This window comes from Globicephala melas, chromosome 13 (genome assembly GCF_963455315.2).
Source record: "Globicephala melas chromosome 13, mGloMel1.2, whole genome shotgun sequence".
Taxonomy (NCBI): domain Eukaryota; kingdom Metazoa; phylum Chordata; class Mammalia; order Artiodactyla; family Delphinidae; genus Globicephala; species Globicephala melas.
The window spans coordinates 62,385,552-62,404,806 of NC_083326.1; the positions used below are offsets into that span (position 1 = coordinate 62,385,552).

Sequence of the window (19,255 nt, forward strand, 5' to 3'; positions counted from 1 at the left end):
AGAATGAGAATATATTGTGGCTACACGTGGAACATCTCTGACCTGTCCTACAACTTCTGCTCTTATGGACCATGCTGTCCCAGAGAAAACACAACGTGAAAGTGCTTTCTGTTCGTCTCAGGCTCCATGAGCCCTCTTACTTGTAGAGAGAAAACACAAGTGCTGAGGAGGACTTTGGGGCTGCCTGTGCACTTCCCACGAGCACTATCCAAGTCAGTGGAATAATGTCATACTCTGCCTTGAAGGCTTCTGAAGTCAAGCCACATTCTCTCTGCTGAGAGAATCATTCTTATCAAAATAGCCAGATAACTGCCACAAGATAATTATGATCTGTCATCATTACTGTTGGTGGCTGCCAGCGATTTACGGGGAAGAATACAGCTTGATTTTCAAAGCCTAACCCCGAAGAAGCAAGACAACCAAAAACTTGTTTTAATGAGTTAAAATGAACCAGCTTGACATGGAAGTCACAAAGGAAAAAAATCTCAGAGGGAAAACTATACCCAATCGGCACAAACTTAGCATTTCTCAAATGTAAGTTACAAGCTCAAAATGCAGGACAAATATCTTTCAAAAATCAGAAAGCCAGGCCAAAATTCACGGCTGAAGACAAATTCTGGCCAAGTCTCTAAGAGAAGGAGAATTCTTGCCTCTATTGTTCCTTTGGGTCAAGGAGGCAGAATCTTTTGGGTACTCCGTAATATACAGATGGACCAGGAGAGACCAAACAAAGCTCCTATTTGCGGAGTGAATAATTAAAAGCACCCACCTCTGGTTCTGCAGATTTCTGGTTCAGGTGCTTAAATTCCAAGGCAGTAGAGAGGCCCATACTTTTTATGAACACTCCTGTGCAACTCCGGCCTCTAGGCCAATGTGACTGGACGCACCGTAGACCATGGCTTGGGAAAAGCCCACTGAGTAAGCATCTAATACCAAAAACCACTTCAAACCAATGTTGGTAACACTTAATCTAAATGTATTTTACTTTCTTCTAAACTAACTCCATATCTTCCCTATGGAGATTCAATTTTGAAAATCTGAAATAAATGAAGGTCCCCATTTTAAAAAGTAAGATGTAGCCAACAGAAGAAATATGTCTATATTACCATGAAAGCAAGTATTTTTCAGACAGAATCCTTTAATAATTCAGAAATGTATATCTCACCAATGCATTTTATAAAAATGGTATCATCTCAAAGGTATCAGGAAAGATGCACGTACTCTTTCTGACTCATTTGCTAAAACATTTTCTGTCCATTTCATTACCATCACCATACTCTACAATCTTCTACAGTGGCTTTGTTCAGAACATCTGAATTTGGATAAGAAATCCTGAAGATGAACCAAGTGGAAAGAACACAAGAAAGAGCTAGATATGTCTAACGTACAACTTGCTTCTTTTCTTCAAACACCTCTTCTGCCCAAACTGTTAAGATGTTTATAAAATTCCTGGAATTACCTTCTGAGGTCACTGAAATAAGACAGCCAATAGCTCCACTGCTTCCTAGAGCATAAAGGACTACAGTAACGTCTTCCATCTGTAAATAAATGGAAGGCAGATTCTATAACAAATAAGCTGAAGATTATATTTGAAGGCATAGTTTTATTATTTTTACTAGTGGCAGGAAGGTGACCTTAATACATGAACTCTTTCTCCTTTGTTGGAATCTGCAAATAGCACCCTACTGTATGCAAAATGTTGGTTCAGTAAGAGACATTTTTGTGGTACTTTAAAAGGTTGGTTTTGCTATTTTTCTTGAATAAACTAAGTCTTTTTTTACCTAATCTATTTTTCATTTCAATTGTTAATTTGCTGAGCAAACACTTTTTATCTATTTTATAGGTGTTAAATTAAATCTCAGCCATGGCTCCGTCTTTACCCTGTCAAAAATCCTACTTAAATACAGATGTGCACACCAGACACAGCAAGTATAAGGCTTATTGTAAATGAAATGGTTATGATATTTACCACACACACACACACGGATAATTTAACTCAATGCCCACTATGTGCTGCTGGCCTGCTATGAATACTCTACACGCATATTCCAGGGGTCCCCCTTTCGGCTCTTTGTAGCTTCCCTTAAGGACTAGGTTAGCAAGATGAGAGCAGCAGCATTTGACAAGATCAGATATTCCTGATACCAAATAATGACAAAAGAACTTCTTACACCTTCAGAGAATGTTTTACTAGAGAATTTCAAAGCACTCCCTATTATCTCACTTTCTGTAACTGGACAAACACAACACAATTATGAAACTGGACGGCAACAAATCTCAAACAGGCTGAACCAAAGGTGGAAACTCAGGGTTATTAGTGCTTCTAAGACCCACAATTTATCCTCATTGGAAAACACGCCCTATGCAATGTGAAAAGTAAAAAGAAAGTTTCACATAACACATGATTTTAAACCGAGCAGTCTCAGTGGTTAAAAATAAACAAACAAGAAATTTGTTAATATCCATCTTAGCATTTAATATATGCAAAAATGTGAATTATTTAATAAACAAGCTAAAACATGTTCACTGTTTTTGAATTTGAAAATGTGCTGTCAATTTGAAATCACACGTTTGATCTGTATCAGGAGACAAACCATCCTGCCTGATCGGGCCTGCATGTGGCAGAGTGAGCCCTGCCCCCTCACCACTCTACCCACCCCCACAAAGAAGAGTCCAAGCACAGCACAGCCAATATAATGATGAGACATATCAAATGCAAACATTTTTTTCCCTTTAAAGTATTCTCTAAATTTGGCCAAACTCAGTATTTAATACGGAAACCCTGCCTCACAGCAGTGATGCCTGCGGCCTTATCAGATCACTCACAACAAAGACAATCTAGAAAGAGGCCGTTCCCTCTTTCAACTCAAAGGTTAGAACTGAAGTAAAGGCAGTTAGAGCAAAAGGAAACATACAAACACATCCTCAAACACACCCACACAAATTGTGGCAACTTTCACATCTGAAAACAACTGAATTTCATTCCAAGCAGGTTTTAATGACAGTTTGCTATTTAAAAAATTCAAGTAAAATGCTCAAGTATGTTTCAATGCAAGAGGAAAACAGCAGCCTACAATCTTATAATTTTACTGCATAATGGAATCAAGACCGACTCTGGCTGGTGGAGACCAGGTGGCAGGGACAGGCAGGTCCCATCCTCCCAAACCTGCACTGCCGAGAACCACAGCTGCAGGCACTGCTAAGCGTATCTGATCTCCACCATAAACTTAAGGTGTGATGATTTTCCCTTTTCCTCTGAGAGATCAGTTGGAGAAGACATGATGCAGGAATAACAGTTTTACATTCTAGGTGAGAAAGTGCTATGACCGCACAGATTTGCTTAAAAAATTTGATTATGGCAAGCTTCAGGTAAAAATCATTTTTAAAGGGTCAATTTTTCATTTACATATAACCAATACATCTTATTTACATATATATGACCCAATTTTCATTCAGCTTTCTTTATATGAAGTCTACATTTTAACTGGTATGTAACCGTTATATACTATCTTTAGAGAAAGACTAAATATCCTCTTATTCACAGGCAGTTCTGATGATAACAGTTTGTCTCCACATTGAGAAGTGAATATCGTTAAAACCTCAAATAACAAAAAAGATGAAGACCTAGTGTTAAATCTGTGTAGGGCCGCACCAGCTATTCAAGGAGTCAGCAGCTATCTAAACACAAAGCAAGGATGACTGAAGACATGGACCACTGCTTAACGCTGCTACTGACATGAAATTCTTATACTGGGTTCATTTTTTCTTTTCAAAAAACACTGATTTTTCTAGTGATGTTCAACTTTAAAAAGTTATCTTAGTTCTTTAACCCTCAGAGAACTGCTATATTTAGGCTGCTAACCAAAAATATAATCAAGAGCATGTACCTTTGTCCAGTCCCCAAGGGTTAAAGTGCAGGAACTGTCTATAACCTGGTATATAAGGCACCCTATTCCACTTTTTTCTTAAAAGAAACCTTTCCTTTGGTTTCTTGCAGTTTTTCAGTAAGTCTGTCCTTTGTCTCCTCCATTTTCTCTGTGAGGAGCTCCTTTGTCTCCTCCATCCTGTCCTGCAGATACTCCTTCACAGGGGGTGGTGTCGACATATAGCCACGGCTGCGCAGATACTTCACAGTGAAGGAGGTCCCCCCCAGGGTCACAGTGTACCGCGCGGGCGTTGCAATCTGTGGGAAAATGAAATGGACAGATCAGTACTGATTACAACTGTTGTCTAAAGCAAAAACAGTGTGACGTTAAAATTCTTGTTAATAACCAAACTATCAATTACTTTATTGCTTCATAAGGCTGTTACATCCTATATGGTTTTCCCTCCTACCATTCCGTATTTGTCACCTAGACACTGACCCAGGATTAGAGAACATTCACAGGGGCAGCACCAAAGTTCTGTATCCATGTGCTAGTGAACCTGGGGGGCAGACTCACTGAGAACCAGAGGGAGGGCTCAGGACCCTCCCTATAACAAAGGCACATGCGTTTCCACTCCCCAGAAACCCTGCCGACCTGCACACACTATTCATCTAAACAGGAACCAAACTGAGGGGCAAGCACGGGCCAAATGTTTATTCTTCACTGAGTTTAGTTTAGTTTCACTTCCAAATCTCTTTTCTTTGGCTTTTCCAGGCTTTATGCTACTTTCTCATTACAGTCCATGCTGGGCTTGGCATCCCAACCAGGAACTTCCATGAGGCCAAAAAGTGGTAAAATGGCACACATATAGGAGACATGTACACATGTCAACTGACCAGAGGTTTAAGGTCCCAAACTAACTAGTAGATGAACTGGTACAAAGGGAGAACTGTAAGAGCACAGGCTGCATCACATTCTGAGGCAAGAAACCTCAGTGTCTGCTGCTCTACCTGAGAAACCAGGTTACAGAAACCAAACACCCAGGTGGACCCTCCACACCTCTTTCCTTGCACAGGAACATGAGCAGAGCCCCTGCTGACGCCAGCCCACCTGCGTGCCAACCGTGTGTTTCAATTCCAAGCAGGCCAACAGGCACTGAGCACTGATGTGCCTCCAGAGCACAGCACAGGCACAGTGGAAATACAAAGAAAGAAGACATAACTCTAAATTCCTAGGAGCTCATGATCAAAGACAACAGACATTAAAAAAAGACTTAACACACAGACTGTGAAATGAGAGCATGGGATAAGGAACAGTTATAATTAGGGAAATGGTTTCAACCATCATGACAGTTGGATTAAGGTTAAATTATATACACTGTAACTAAAAACTTGATAATTTATTAATTTAATAAGTTTTAATGTTGAAAAACTCAGCAATTAAGCTTTAGCCCTCTAGTCAAAATTATCATATAAGAAATCTCCCAATATTTCAGAGGATTTTAATGAGGATGACAGAACAAAACAACATTATTTTTGAATACTACTATAAACCCATAATTCTAAGTATTTTCATAACAGTAGTAAAATAACATCTAGTTTCCCAATCTCTTCTACCGGTTTTCTTAGGATAAAGCTACATAGAACCTAATTTTTTGTCAGTTGAGAAAAATTAGATTAATATAGCTAAATTCCACAATTTACAATATGAGTCTTCTCTTCCAAAATAAAGACCCATAACTGTAAAAACTATCTATTTACAAAGATGTCATTCTCTGAATCCAGACAACAACTGTAAAGACAATGAACTCCAAAATGAAACATACATTACATCAACAACTAAGTCTAAGGTTTATCACATAAAACAATTTGATTAAACTTTACTATTTTACTGTTTAGAAAGATAAACTATTATAAACAGTAAAATAAATGCTAAATTTCACTAACATGTCAGGTGGCATGTGGATCTCTGAATAAGGAAAATTAATGTACTATCAATAGGAGAAATGTCACAGAGACAACCTGTTCATTAGAAATTCAGAAGTCTCACTTTGTCTCATCACAGCAGGTTATGAAAAACCTACCTATTCTTAAGGCAATTCTTCCTAAACCACCATTTTATTTACCCTTAAAAATTTTAGTTTACTTTTAATCATTAGACATGTAAGAGATGAAACACGGTATTTTAAGTTACAAACGTAACCCTGGGAGCAAGCACGGAGTGTTACAGAGGTTCAGTGTGAGGAGCCATCTACCCACAGCAGTACCTACCTTAAACAGGGCATATGCTGTCAGTGCATTTCCACTCTGGGAATTTTTCAGAATGTTTACTACGCTGTCAGGTAACCCAATAAGTTCTAGAAAAGGAACGACATTCACTCCTCTAAGAAAGAAACAGAAAGTAATTTATATATACATATAGATAAACTTTTAGGGATAAATATTTTCAAAAGATTATCTGAAAACATCAAAACCAAATTCTGTTTAAAAGTCAATCCTGCACCACCAAGCACTCTAATTTCACTCTAAAGGAACAACATGTGCATGAACACCAGCGTCCTGCTGTGTCTCACTGTTCACAGCTTCTGTTCATGGACATCCCTAATTAGCACACTGAGAAAAATAGAATCATTTATCAGAGAAAAATTAATAGCATTAAGTAACCTAAGAGAAATGATCAGAAATGATTCTAATCATTCTCCTGATCTTATAATCTTTAGTTCCTTAGAATGATCCAACTCAAAGTTTAAGACCTAAGATTTTTTACCTCTAAAATTACATGTCAAACTATACTATTATCATAAAAACAAGTGATATTATAACACCACTTATTGTATTATGCAAAAAATAAATGATTCTATGGGTTTCATGAAAACTTCAATTATTCTAAAAAGATGCTTCTATTCTATTATCAGACTTAAAAGGCAGGTAAAGAAGCAATTACCATGAATTGCAACAAATTTTTGGAGGGAGGGAAAGAAGGCAGAAAAAGTCTCTAATCCAACTGGTAAACCCTAATTTCTTTTTAGTTTCCCTGAGTGTCAAGTTTGCCACGCCGGAACACTCGTGCTCTCCCACTCTCTCCCTCACTGCCTGTAGTTTTGCAGACATTGTGAGCCTTCACCTCAAATCACAAGGTTCTTGTTCTGTGCTTCTCCTTCATAAACATAATATAATCATCACAGCCAGGAAACTTAACATGTAGGACAGTATATAGTTAATACAAAAGTACGTTATTTAATGTTAAAATTCCCTGAATTGGGGCTTCCCTGGTGGCGCAGTGGATGAGAGTCCGCCTGCGGATGTAGGGGACATGGGTTCGTGCCCCGGTCCGGGAGGATCCCACGTGCCGTGGAGCGGCTGGGCCCGTGAGCCATGGCCGCTGAGCCTGCGTGTCCGGAGCCTGTGCTCCACAACGGGAGAGGCCCGCGTACCGCAAAAAAAAAAAAAAAAATTCCCTGAATTGTCCGGTGAGTCCCTTGTCACTATCTTGTCATGTCTTCCAGTTCTTCTCCAGAAGCGCTGCTCAGCACTTTCTGTTGAGGAGGAAGGCAGGACCTCTTTTTTGATGCTGAGATTTTTGAAACTCCCAGGCCAGCTTTGTGGTAGAACAGCCTTTCATTTGGATTTGTCTGATTGTTTCATGATTAAATTTGAGGTAAATGTTTTCAGACAGGAAAGCTGCAGAATTGATTCTATGTCCATCTCAGAGCATCACAACAGGAGCCACACACTCAGTCTGTCCTGTGAGTTTGACCTGGTGTTTGACTTGTGTGAGTTTGACTTGTGGTTAAGGTCGGGTCCACAGGTTGCTCCTCTGTACAAGTACTCTTTCTCTTTGTAATTAAGAAAGGGAACAGCCTGGATCCATTATTATTACAGTAGTAGTAATCTCCTAGTTTATTTTTAATAGTAAAAAATAATTTGCTTAACTGGGGAAAAGCTGTCCCTCTCTGATTTCACTATAATACTAGGAGATCAGAGACTAATCTCAATAGATACGGATGATCATCACCAGGAATTACTGGCCATCTATACAAGAGGAAACCAGATAACTGAAGGAAACTTTAAAGAGTTAGATTTAAAAATCAACTACAAGTCCAATCCAGTTTCTTTTATCTCCACCCTCATTTCCTTTTCAAATCTCTTAAACAACAGAACCCCACTGAAGCAAGACTTAGTACTACAAAGATTTAGCGATTCTGTGGATCTAATCAAGTCACTAGGTACAATAACATCCTACCATAACATGCTAATCATCTCTTCTGGTACCCATACAATTACCAAATTATTTCATTAATCATTTCTTAGTTCAGACTAAGCCCTGTATGTAAAATCTACATATTTAACGGCAATCATGCAGGGGGGAAAAAAGACAACATGTGGCTAAATATAAGACCAAACCGAGTGATTTAAAAACACAAAAAAACAACTGGGACTTCCCTGGTGGTCCAGTGGTAAAGAATCTGCCTTACAATGCAGGGGATGCGGGTTCGATCCCTGGTCAGGGAACTAGGATCCCACATGCCACGGGGCAACTAAGCCCATGTGCCACAACTACTCAGTTTGTGCGCCTCAACGTGTAGCCCACGTGTCACAAACTACAGAGCCCACACGTTCTGGAACCCGTGTGCCACAAACTACAGAGCCCACGTGCCCTGGAACCCACACGCCACACCTAAAGAGAAAACCCGCAGGCCACAACTAGAGAGAAGCCCGCACACCACAACGAAGAGCACTCGCACCGCAATGAAAGATTCCACATGCCTCAACAAAGATCCCATGTGCTGCAACTAAGACCCAACACAGCCAAAAATAAATAAATAAATGAATAATAAATCTAAAAAAAAAACGATCATAGGGCTTCCTTGGTGGCGCAGTGGTTGAGAGTCCGCCTGCCGATGCAGGGGACACGGGTTCGTGCCCCAGTCCAGGAAGATCCCACATGCCGCAGAGCGGCTGGGCCCATGAGCCATGGCTGCTAAGCCTGCGCATCCGGAGCCTGTGCTCCGCAACGGGAGAGGCCACAACAGTGAGAGGCCCATGTACCGCAAAAAAAAAAAAAAAAAAGAACTATCATAAAAACAAATAATAATGACCAAGATATCTTGCACAAGTATCCTGTGTAAAATAAAGAAGCAACCACCTGGTCCCACTTTTTTCTAAACTATTGATTTGATGACTTAACTTTTAAAAAATAACTTTCATTTCCTTTGGAATTACTAAACATGAAGCATTAATGAGGGTCTGATCCAAATAGTAATATCCACTCTTGTCACAAAAGTTCCCTCAGCCTGACAGAAACCTGTGCTTCACAAACCACCAGCTTTATGGATGTTCCAAATGATGCAAAAGTATATCCACAGTCTGGATGAAGTGCAGTGAAAACCAGTCAGGACTGTGCCTCAAAATGGATCTGTAACTTTAGAAATTTGAGGCCCAAATACAAGGCATCTAAACGTAGAGACAAAACCATCCTCAAAGAGCTTCATTTGACCAAACAGAGAACTTCTTGTTAGAAGATGAAAGATCTCTGCAACTTTTCCAGAGAGAAGCAACAAGAAAGCTTAGTTTAACATAAAATGTATGGACTTCCCTGGTGGTGCAGTGGTTAAGAATCCGCCTGCCAATGCAGGGGACACGGGTTCGAGCCCTGGCCTGGGAAGATCCCACATGCTGCGGACCAACCAAAACTAAGCCCGTGAGCCACAACTACTGAGTCTGCGTTCTAGAGCCCACAAGCCACAACTACTGAGCTCACACGCCACAACTACTGAAGCCCGTGCGCCTAGAGCCCGTGCTCCGCAACAAGAGAAGCCCCCGCAATGAGAAGCCCGCTCACCGCAAGAAGAGTAGCCCCCGCTCGCCGCAACTAGAGAAAGCCTGTGCGCAGCGACAAAGACCCAATGCCGCCAAAAATATAAATTAATTAAAAAATAAATAAATAAATAAAATCTATGAAGACGCACAATTTAGATCTCCCTGAAATAAAATGTTTCAAAAGCCTGAGATCTTCATCACTGTGTTACCTAAATACAGAATGGCATTTTGCTCTGTGGTGCTGAGAGGCAGTAATGCTAGTTGTCCCTCAAGTTACAAACTATGTTTTCCCTTTTCTTTTAATAGTAAGTAGGCAACAAGCAAATAACAGAGAACTTTTTTCAGCTAAAACCAAATAAAATAAACCCAGCCTCTAGTCAGTTGAATTGAAAACCTGTATTTAACACAATCAACTCCAACATCACAATAAAATCATCTCACAGTGAAAGATACAGTGCCATACAAGCATAAACTAATATTTTCTAAGTATCACTTCCCTTAGAACAAATCAACTTTCAATTTCTCAAGCATTAAGGACTTAACAAAACATTAGGGACTGTTCTGGAAAGCAACACATCCTACCTAATATAACTTAGCTATGTGATGCTGTAACAGAACTGGACCAGTGGTCACGGTGGGGCAGTAGAGCTGGGTCTGGGAACCAAATTTCCATGCTGACAAAGAGCCAAAGTCAGGCGGTGATGGATGAGGTATACGACTTTAAAGTGGACAGTCCCACCACATTTACACACAGGCATTCACAGAAAAAAGAGGGGGAAGGAAAAAACCAAGAAAGGTGGACTCCACAGGGGACAGCAGAACGTCACCACAACTGCATCAGTGCAGACACCACCGAAAGCGTCCTAAGTCTAATTAATATTACTAGGTTATTTGAAGGTCTGTTTTTTTGGTTATAGAACTCTTTTACTGAAGGCAAGGAAAAGTAAAAGGAACAAAAGTACTCTTTTTAATAGTCCAAACAAGAATCTCATATTCAATTATTAAAAACTTAGATTTCTCCCCCTGAGGCCAGGAGGCTGAATGCTTATTAAAGGCAACCTAGCAAAGGCAAAAGAAACATGGAAGAAACTCATCATCATCCACAACACCAAATCAGAAAAATCCTAAATGGCTCAAAAAAGAAAATTCAATATGTAGAAAACTATTCATTAAATAGAAGAACTGAATGCCTATGAAATTTTTATTCAAAATGGTACACGATTTTAGGCTCTGTTAAAAAACTAAAGGCAGTTCTGAAGATTTCTATAAATATTTTTATACATGTCCAGAAAATGTCATTAATAAAAAGATAATTCCATAAAATGCACATATAAGAATCTCTGCAAAGAAAGGAATTCTTAAAGAAGATAATGATACATAATGAAGAAGGAAATAACTGAATAACAAGAACTAAATAGAAAGATATGAAAAGAAACAGAACAGCATCAATTATACAAGGTTAAAAAAAAAATCCTTTTATTCAACAGAACTTTTGTAAAGAAACATTTCTAATCCCATGTTTCCCAAGAATAAGAATAGTCTCCATTCCATCATCTTTTAATTTAATAAATGATAAGCTTTTTCCAATGAGTGAGCTTTACATTAAAATATTTAATACCTTACTGTCAAACCATTAAATATAACCCAAAACTGACAATCAGTGGACTTTTGGAAAGTATAAAATAATTCTAAACCCATTAGAGGAGTTTACAAAAACATCAAAGTGGTCTTCACTGTGCATCTCATTGCCTGCAGGATGGTGAGCATACTGTTCATAGGTCACACCCAGGCCACAGCAAGAAAAGCCACACAGCACTCGGGACAGGCACACGCTGGCACACTCAGTTCTGCTGGTGGCAGAAAGAAACTGGAAATCATTGATAATCTGTTTCTACGTGTACTCCTGCTCCTAAAACAGTGTGAATGATACAACTCACTTTAAAAGAAAGGAACAGTAATTAACAAGAAAGGTGCATTTAGAAATTCAACGTTTTATATACCTGGAGGCTAGGACCACTAAATTAACTTTTTAAAAAACATTTACTTTATTGTAGTAAAAAATACCTAACACGAGATATACCCTCTTAAGATTTTAAGCAGACAACAAATCAACTTCTGATCAGAACAAAAGACCTTACCTTGACATTCATCAGATGTAACATTAAAGCATAAGTCTGCAATTTGTTCATTTTTGTGTCTACAACAGATACAAGCCAGGCTTTGCAAAATCTTACTAATTTCCAACCAAAACCATACACATGGCAAAATAAGTTATCTTTTCACATTGATAAGCACTGTAAGAAACATATAAGTACAGAACTAACTCACGGTGCTGCCAAATCTCTGGAAACTGTCATTTTATTCCTATGCTATCCTATATGTTGATGGGACACAAGCATAGTGATTAAGGCTTGAAATCAGACTCCGCGTTATTTTGGGAAAAACTAAGTTATTTTGACTTATTCCTGCTTAATCTGTTTTCTCATTAATAAACTGGGAATAATTGCATTACCTGCTTCATATGGTTGCTGTGAGAATTAAATGAGATGATACAGTTATAAAAATTTTAGCATAATACCTGCTGTACACAGTAAGCGAATGTTAGCTACTGTTATTAAAATGTGGAAAACTGCTATGAAAAAATAGTCATCCTCTATCAACTGAAGACATTAAAGCATTTAAAAAACTACTTAAAGGCTTTCATTAGTACAATTAAGATTAACATTCTGATAAAACGGGGAAAGGCGCTCAATCAAGCAAAAACTTACTTTATGGCTGCATAATAAAACGTTCCAAACCAAACACCAGAAGTTATTAGATGCACTGGAATCAAAACTTTTCCATATTGTCTAAATGTTTTCTTAAATCGTTGATAAAGACTAATTGATCTGTCTTGTAAAGGATCAGGTTCTTCCTTTTTTTCAGAGGGAGTTCCTGGGGATGTAGCACTGGATGACAGAACCCTCTTGGATAAGATATCCTGCTCCCACTGTTTATGAAGGATCCCTGGTTGGGGTGGGTGAGCAATGAATGGCTTCCTTTCCTTTGCAACACACTGGGCAGCAGGTAAGTGCAGCCATCGTTTCTGAGGGCCCTGTACCCAAACCACTCTGGATTCTGAGGTATACAAAAGTAATGGTCCCTTCATGTTTTGACAGTGTCCCAAAAGACCAGCTTTATCTGGTTCCATGCATGTCCTATGTGCCAGTCGGAATACAGTCTTTGGTACGTTCCATTGCATTCTGAAGAACGGAGCTTGATGGATTTCAGCTTCTATAGAGACTAGATTAAAAAAAATTAGATTATACATAGATTTCCATTATAAACCTATCTACTTCAACATATATCATTAACTATTAAGAAGTAAAAGGATAGACATTGTTACCAAATCCACAGAAATTAATGTTAAGGTATATAGTTCTACCATACCAAATTTTAGAATTTCATTAAAACACATCATTTAAATATGATATAGTAAACCAGTCCAACAGACATCATGGACAGTAAGATTTCCAGGCTATTTTATTGCCACAAAAGGCATATTTGTAGGGCTTCTGTCATTCTACAAAGAAGCAGTATAGTATAACAGAAAAATCAGATCTGGAAGCTAAAGAGCTGGGCCCTAATGTTTTGGGGTCATAATTCTATGCAACTGTCTTTTAGATTTGAAGCCTAAACCCACTAGTAAAACAAGGATTACTTCATAGGTTTTTACAGGAATTATATGAAATGTATGATGAAAAGAAGTGCTTCTGTAAACTAACAAGCATCATATAAGTGTTAGTTATTAAAATATTAAGGTCTGATGAACAGTTGACATCAATACCATTTATTCTATAATGCTTTTAGACTAAATTATATAAAATTGTAAATTACATATGTTATTAACTGGTGAGAACAGAATTTTCCAGATAGCTACAACTTTGTTAAAAGACAGGATAGAAGGGCTTCCCTGGTGGCGCAGTGGTTGAGAGTCCGCCTGCCAATGCAGGGGACACGGGTTCGTGCCCCGGTCCGGGAAGATCCCACATGCCGTGGAGCGGCTAGGCCCGTGAGCCATGGCCGCTGAGCCTGCACGTCCAGAGCCTGTGCTCTGCAATAGGAGAGGCCACAACAGTGAGAGGCCCGCATACCACAAAAAAAAAAAAAAAGACAGGCTAGTATAATTTTAAAAAAACATGGACTTTGAAATAAGATGGGCCCAATTGAGTTAATAGTGGTATTATTTTGAGCAAATTACTTAGCATCTCTAGACACAAAGTTTCCCCACTGGTAAAATAGAATTATTGTATGCATTATTATATAGCAAATCAGTTCCCTTCCCTCAACATCAGGCAGTGCCACCTAACCCCTAATCTTCACCCGCACCTTGCAACAGCTACCTCTCCAATTCTAATACATTGAGAATAGATGATCTTATTTTTTATAAACTGTGTACTTAATAAGAATCACAAGTTTTGAGTTAGCACCTCAGTAAATTAAGCACTCCAACAAATACAGATACACCATCTTACATGAATGTTTGTTACCTGGGATACAAAGCTGTCATTTTAAAACAACTACTAACAAACTGTCTCCTTATAAAATTAATCCCAGACTCATCCCTTCCTAATTAATAATTAACTTAGCTTCTATCAGGCTCTCACAGATGATCCAACAACACAAGGCAAATGGGCTGTGAAATGAAACTGCAAATCTTGCAAAACAAACAGGCTCCCAGGAAGCCTTTAAAGGTGATACTGGAGATGGCTGAATCAAAGCAAAGCCAGTGAAAAGTGACAGAAGACTCAGACCAGTTAATAACCAAAGAGAAAAGCTACAGGGTAATGACATGTGCTTCAAATAAAGAATGATTTAAACACTAAATGACTAAGGCCATTCAGAGAAATGATTAAGTCTGCAATTATTTTTACAAAACTGACTATTTTTTTGTTGTGAGTCAGACAGTAAGTAAAGGATATCTTACTGTGCTCGCCTACCACCCCTATTTTATCTATAAATCCATGCCATGCCTATGCCAAGGGGAAAAAACACCAACTGGTTATTTATTCTAAGAATTAGCTCAGTTGGAATTATAACCTAAAATCTGTCAAATATAAAAATTCATTTAGAAACTTTTACTATGAATTTTTTGGTCTCTATTTTAGATGAATTTATTTTGAGGCTTTTCTCCAGCACCATTCATTACCTTTGAATGATTCCGGTCCCTGGTGTTAGTACAGGTGTTTTCTGAACTCAAAAGGCTTTCTTTTTCTCTTTTAAACTTATTTCCTTTACAGGGCAGTTTCCCAGGAGGTGAAGTTCCCAGAAGTCTAACTTTCAGATAACTGGATTATTATGTGTTTGTGTTAGTGAATAAAAAGAAAAAGGATTTTTTAAAAAGGCTCTTTCCAAGCTTCCAGTTTGCATCCTTTCCCCCGGTTTCAACTATTCCCCTCCCATTTTTAAAAACATCTTTATTGATATAATTCACATAATATACAAGTCACTTATTCAAGGTGTAAAATTCACTGATTTTTAGTATATTCACAGTTGTGCAACCATCGCCACAATCTAAATTTAGAACATTTTCATCACCCCCAAAAGAAACTCCAAATCTATTGCAGTCACTGCCCATTCCCTCACCCTCCCAGTCCCAGGCAACCACTAGTGTACTTTCTGTCTCTACACTTGTCTATTCTGGACACTTCGTATAAATGGAATCACACTATGTTATCTTTTGTTCCGAATCATGGGGAGCTGGGGATGTTGTGGGGGAGTGGAGGTGGTTTGAAAATAGATTCCTGGACTCTCTTAGACCTAATAAATCAGAATGTCCTGCAGTCAAGTCACACCTGACAATATGAACTTAAGAACCATTTCTCTAAGCCCATCAAATGGCTTCAGTGCCAGATGCAGCATGGCAGCAAAAATATCATCCATCATCACCATCATCATCATAATGGTAAGATGTTTTTGATTTTGAGCCCTTAGTATGTGGTTGGTGCTTTACAAACATTTTACACGTATTAACTCGTTTTATTTTTGTAACAACCCTATGACAGAGGGACTACTGTCATCACTTTACATTTGAGGACACTGAACCAATAGCTTGCCCAATGTCACTCAACTGCTGAGTGGAGGAGCTGGGATTCAAACCCAGTTTAATCCCAGGCCCATACATACTGGGTCACTAAGCTAACATGGCCACTTCTAGAAGGAAGAGACAGTGCCAATTTTCAGCAAACCAAGTCATATAAGACACATGGTCAAAGCTCTCTAAGGAAACACAGGGCCCAAAAAATGAGTCAAATTTTACATTAAAAACTAAAATTAAATCAATTTAAATTTAAATGGGTGGGTGATGGCTAGACTCCCAAAGGTATCCAATCACAATACTGGTGACATACACATTAAGACTCATGCGATTTCAAGGAACAAACCTACTTCAGATGAGTGCAAATAAAAGTAGAGGGCAGGGGCTTCCCTGGTGGCGCAGTGGTTGAGAGTCCGCCTGCCAATGCAGGGGACACGGGTTTGTGCCCCGGTCCAGGAAGATCCCACATCCACAGAGCAGCTGGGCCCGTGAGCCATGGCCGCTGAGCCTGCACGTCCGGAGCCTGTGCTCTGCAACAGGAGAGGCCACAACAGTGAGAGGCCCGCGTACCGCAAAAAAAAAAAAAAAAAAAAAAAAAGTAGAGGGCAGGCAGAGACTGAGTAGTATATTCAATATTCTGGAGTGAACAGGCTTCAGGAACATAAAATGACAAAGTAGAAATTTTCTTGTCTCACAGTCAGCACCTGTGTGTAATGGCCTCAGCTCACTGGCAGCTTCCATTTCTTGATTTTACTAGTCTGCTCATATTTTCAATTAAAGATAAAAGTTTCTGGTTACTGGCCAATAACGGAGGCGCCATTCCTCTTAAGCCCTACCCAGATCAAGTCAGCTATATCTGGACAGGTGAATGAGTGGGCCTGAAGAAATTGTGAACTAACAGGCACCTAAAGTATTTCTGATACACAGGGAGAATCTGGAGAACTTAATTTTGAATTTCTTCCAGTGAAATACAGTAATTCCAGTAATAAATATTTAAATCATGAGACTTAGCTTATTTCCTACAGAACGGTGACACGTTATTTTCCTGCTCCAGCAGCATGAAACTTTCATGTCTAGAGATGAGGGCACTGTTCTGAATTGCTTAGAATAATTTCTAAGTAAAGCCTGGTTCTTTTAATGACCTACTTAATTTTAGTAAGCAGGCTATAGCATCTAACTTAAAATGGAAAGCTTGGAATCTGAGAGGTCAGACTGCCTGGGTTCAAATTCTGAAAACCTTATTTATAAACTATGTAACCTTTGGACAAGTTTATCAGCCTCCCTATGCCTCGGTTTCCAATTTGTAAAATGGAGTTAATAATAGAACCTACTTCATAGGGTTGTTGTAAGGATAAAATGAATGAATACATGTAAAAGGTTTAGAAAATACTTAGCATGCAGCAAGTGCTCAGGAAATGTTACAAGTTATTATTATAAGTAAGCAAAATAGCCTATTGCCCTTATTTGCAGTGGTAAAGCCTGAGGATCAGTGCTTGAGCCAAAAGGAGGTTCTATAGGATAAACAGTTGCTTAGGATGGGTCTGGCCCAAAATTTAAAATTTATATGAAACTGTAACTAATCAATTCCCTAATACCTAACCTTTCAGAGACAGGGCTCAGGACCAGGCATGAGGAAGCAGTAACACACATGTCTGAAAGTCAGGAGCCTCTCATGTAGTCCTGAGGCAGAGCAAAGTAGAGTGAAGACACAGTGGTCAAGAGTAAAGGCATAGGGGCTTCCCTGGTGGCACAGTGGTTAAGAACCTGCCTGCCAATGCGGGGGACATGAGTTCGAGCCCTGGTCCAGGAAGATCCCACGTGCCGCGGAGCAACTAAGCCCGTGCACCAAAACTACTGAGCCTGCGCTCTACAGCCTGCGAACCACAGCTACCGAGCCTGCGTGCCGTAACTACTGAAGCCCATGCACCTAGAGCCCGTGCTCTGCAAAAAGAGAAGCCACCACAATGAGAAGCCCACGCAACAAAGAGTAGCCCCTACTCGCCGCAACTAGAGAGAGCCCGCATGCAGCAACGAAGACCCAACACAGCCAAAAATAAATAAATTTTTTTAAAAAAGAAGAAAGGCATAAGGAAGCAGTGGGAACCATGAGGGAGAGGGAGAGGGAGAGGGATGGGGAAAGGGAGAGGGGAGCTGAATTAAAGGAATGAAGGGGAGGGTAGATGGACTGGAAACAAATGCCAGTGAGAAAGCACAAATATTAGAGTGCTGTTGGGATTCTAGGGCCACTATATCCTGAAATTGCAGTTCCATAAGGCCAAATGAGTTAGTTTATGAGACTCCTTTCCTCCCTCTATATCCTTACCATACCCATACTGCTCAAGGTTATATGAGCATGTTTCTGTTCCTCACACCTGGAAGCCTAAAACATTCAAGCAGCACTAGAAATACAATAGCTGCAAAAATTAACTAATTTATACTCTGTTCTTACATAAGAAATAAAAAAAACAATGACTAAAAAGTTAGAGTTGAAGCAACAAATTTCAATAGCAGAACCTGGTTGTCTATTATGTGAATTCAAAGTAACTCTTTCGTCAAACAAATTCTTATTTGTAAGTCCAACAAAGGAAATAACTAGAAGCAAAGTTGCTCAGATTAAAGCAGGAGTGAGAGGAATGGAGCCTCTGGTTTGCCTCCACCTCCTCCAGCTCACAGGGCACAGCCACAGAAGCCCTAACAGTGAAAACAAAATCTCTGTGAATGTTGGTCCTACTTTGCCTAATTGCCAGTTTCCCACCAGTCACAACATAGGCACTTATTCCTACTGAAGCTCCTGAGCTCCACAGGCTAGATAAGAAACTCCAAGGAAAATTGAACAGATATTGGAATTTTCTTGGGGCCTGCCCACTAGCAGGACAACACAAGCTTTGCGACACCCCAGACTCCATACCCAACCGTGTCAGGAACCAGCCCCATCCACCAGCTATCTGACACTAGCTCTGAGACCCCTGGGCCCTGCAACCAGATTCCAGGACCTGGCTCTGTCTGCCAATAGGCTGGCACTAACCCCAGGACCTACCTTCACCCACTAGTGGGTGAGCAGCAGCCCCAGAGTCTCCTGGACCCTGACTCTGCTCACCAGTGAGCCAGCCCTAGCCCCAGGGCCCCCTGGGTTCTGCCGTCAGCCACCTTGTGACCTGGTCCTGCCAACCAGTGGCCAGCAGCCTCCACACAAGGCAGGGCCTGGCAACCAACCAGACCAGGGGCCAACCAAGCCCACCAGACTGCCCACATAGCCCACTACAACAGAAGGACCCATGCAGCCCTCATAGGGGGAAGCCCTAGAAAGCTAGGGTGATGAAAGGGAAGTGCACTGCTGGGACACATAGGATGACTCCTACAAAAGGCCACTTCTCCAAGGTCAGGAATGTAACTAACTTATCAGTTATGTTACAACAAAAACAGCAACTTAGGCAAAATGAGGCAAGAGAGGAACACATACCAAATGAAGGAACAAGATAAAACCCCAGAAGAAG

At 39.9% G+C, this 19,255-nt stretch overlaps 1 protein-coding gene across 4 annotated transcripts in view; it reads right to left on the bottom strand.

The window, feature by feature from the left end:
- Positions 1–1,238: 1,238 nt before the first annotated feature.
- The window catches only part of FAM210A (family with sequence similarity 210 member A), a 36,668-nt gene continuing 18,651 nt past the window's right edge, over positions 1,239–19,255 (bottom strand). For 2 of the 4 annotated variants that reach the window (XM_030836512.3, XM_060310804.1), the window contains exons 2-4: positions 12,454–12,967; positions 6,137–6,248; positions 1,239–4,183 (exon numbers count right to left, since the gene is read on the bottom strand). In XM_030836512.3, coding sequence (XP_030692372.1) covers positions 3,950–4,183; positions 6,137–6,248; positions 12,454–12,926 — 819 coding nt within the window. In that variant the 5' untranslated portion in view covers positions 12,927–12,967 and the 3' untranslated portion in view covers positions 1,239–3,949. Of the gene's footprint in view, positions 4,184–6,136; positions 6,249–12,453; positions 12,968–16,107; positions 16,292–19,255 lie in introns of all 4 variants that reach the window. The other 2 variants (XM_060310805.2, XM_060310803.2) reach the window with 2 other exon arrangements.